Raw genomic sequence first — 1,677 nt, 5'->3', positions numbered from 1 at the left:
TCAGAGTCTATTGATATTAGTGTATTCATAAACCTTATCAAGCATTTCCCGCGTATGTCCAGAAGATATACAAAATCTAATTCTTGCCCCCATCAGTGAAGTGGCTGGAGAACCAACCAAAGTCAAAGCCAATCCAGAATCCAAGCTATACTTGCCAATCAAATCAATTTTTGCCAGAGACGAAAACACAACGGGAACGACAGGAGAATCCCTGTGTCCGTAAACAAGAAATCCCATTTCCTTTAGTCTTCTCCGGAAATAGCTGAGATTCCGTTTTAAAGACTTTAATCTCTCAATTCCAGACGGCGTCTGTATAATCTGAATTGCCTTGGAGATCTGAGTTGCTACTGGAGGTGGCATAGTGGTACTGTCCATAAAACACGAATTATTCCGAATATAGTTTATAAATGAGTGTGACCCAGCAAGATATCCACCACATCCACCAAAACTCTTTGTGAATGTACCCATGAGGATATCGACTTCTCTGGGATCCACATTCCAATAATCACATACTCCACCTCCACGAGGCCCAAGGGAACCAATGCTGTGAGCCTCGTCGATAAATAAATATGCCTTGTACTGCTTCTTTAGACTAATCAATCGCGGTAGTTTGAGAATTGTACCCTCCATACTTATGGCCAATAAATAAAAAGGGAAAACCTGTAAATCCCCTCCACAATAATCAGTATTTTGTTATAGGGACGATGTGTTCGTGGCTGTCCGTGTATTATGGAACTACGGAGAAGTCGTTCAAGATCATCCATGTCATTGGTTTTGAAGATTTTTATAGTCGCCTTCGAGAGACGAGATCCCAAAATGAGGGACATGTGATTGAGTTGGTCGGATATGATGAGATCTCCCTAAAATGAACCCAGAAATTCAACCTTTCCTACCAAACAGGGAATGTTTAGTGCATTCGTGGCAAATCCCATTGGAAAAGAAATTGCAGCCTCGGTCCCCAAAAATGCTGCCACTGTTGTATTCAGTTCTTCATGGGCATCGAAATCTCCCAATTCCGAAAACGAAGAACACGTTCCTATTCCATATTTCTTTATGCTTTCTGCCACTGCTTCAAATGTAGGAGAAGTCGATTCCGGTTGGGCAAAGTCCAAATAATTGTAGGATCCCATGTTTATTAAATTTTTAAGAATTTTTCCAGTAAATTTAAAAGAAATGTTTCCATCGTCGCTATATCTCTCCGCCATATTACACACAACTCCAGGAGGTCCGCGGATAACTCTCTCAAAGCAGCTTCTTGCTCGTAAATAAATATTTCGTATGTAGAAACTTTCGAAATTTCTCAAAAGTGATCTGAAACCCTTTTTATGTACATTTATCGACTAAATACAGGAATCTCCTTTTCTATTTTTTTGTGCTTGGTTAGACCATATTTTTCTAAAAAATCGCGTAGGTGTCCGAGTAGGTAAATTATGACGAATACGCAATAGCTGTGGACCGAATACCAAAGAGGGACTTCTCTGCATTCATCTTCTGGCCCGTACTGATAGTCCTCCTTTTCGTAGTAGTCACTGATTGTCTGTGGATATATTTGATTAAAAAACCATTTCGCTATTAACAAAATGTTTAGTTTCCTTTCGAGCAACCATAGTTAAACTGAGGTTAGCAACAAAATCAAAAATATTAATTTTTAAATAAATTTAAAAAATATAAATTAAT

General features: G+C 38.8%; 1 protein-coding gene across 1 annotated transcript; it reads right to left on the bottom strand.

Moving 5' to 3' along the window:
• LOC115230000 (serine palmitoyltransferase 3-like) lies at positions 1-630 on the bottom strand. The gene has a single exon (XM_036499476.1). It carries the CDS (start codon positions 628-630, stop codon positions 1-3), a length of 630 nt encoding a protein of 209 aa, XP_036355369.1.
• Between the last annotated feature and the right edge of the window lie 1,047 nt (positions 631-1,677).

Source organism: Octopus sinensis, unplaced genomic scaffold, assembly GCF_006345805.1.
Source record: "Octopus sinensis unplaced genomic scaffold, ASM634580v1 Contig14024, whole genome shotgun sequence".
NCBI classification, from domain to species: domain Eukaryota; kingdom Metazoa; phylum Mollusca; class Cephalopoda; order Octopoda; family Octopodidae; genus Octopus; species Octopus sinensis.
The sequence above is the reverse complement of the archived record's forward strand: the minus strand, read 5'-3'. Positions and strand labels throughout refer to the sequence as shown.

Bases quoted from the DNA above. Each gene is read 5' to 3' on its own strand.
- LOC115230000 (XM_036499476.1), bottom strand. From the start codon at position 630: ATGGAGGGTACAATTCTCAAACTACCGCGATTGATTAGTCTAAAGAAG.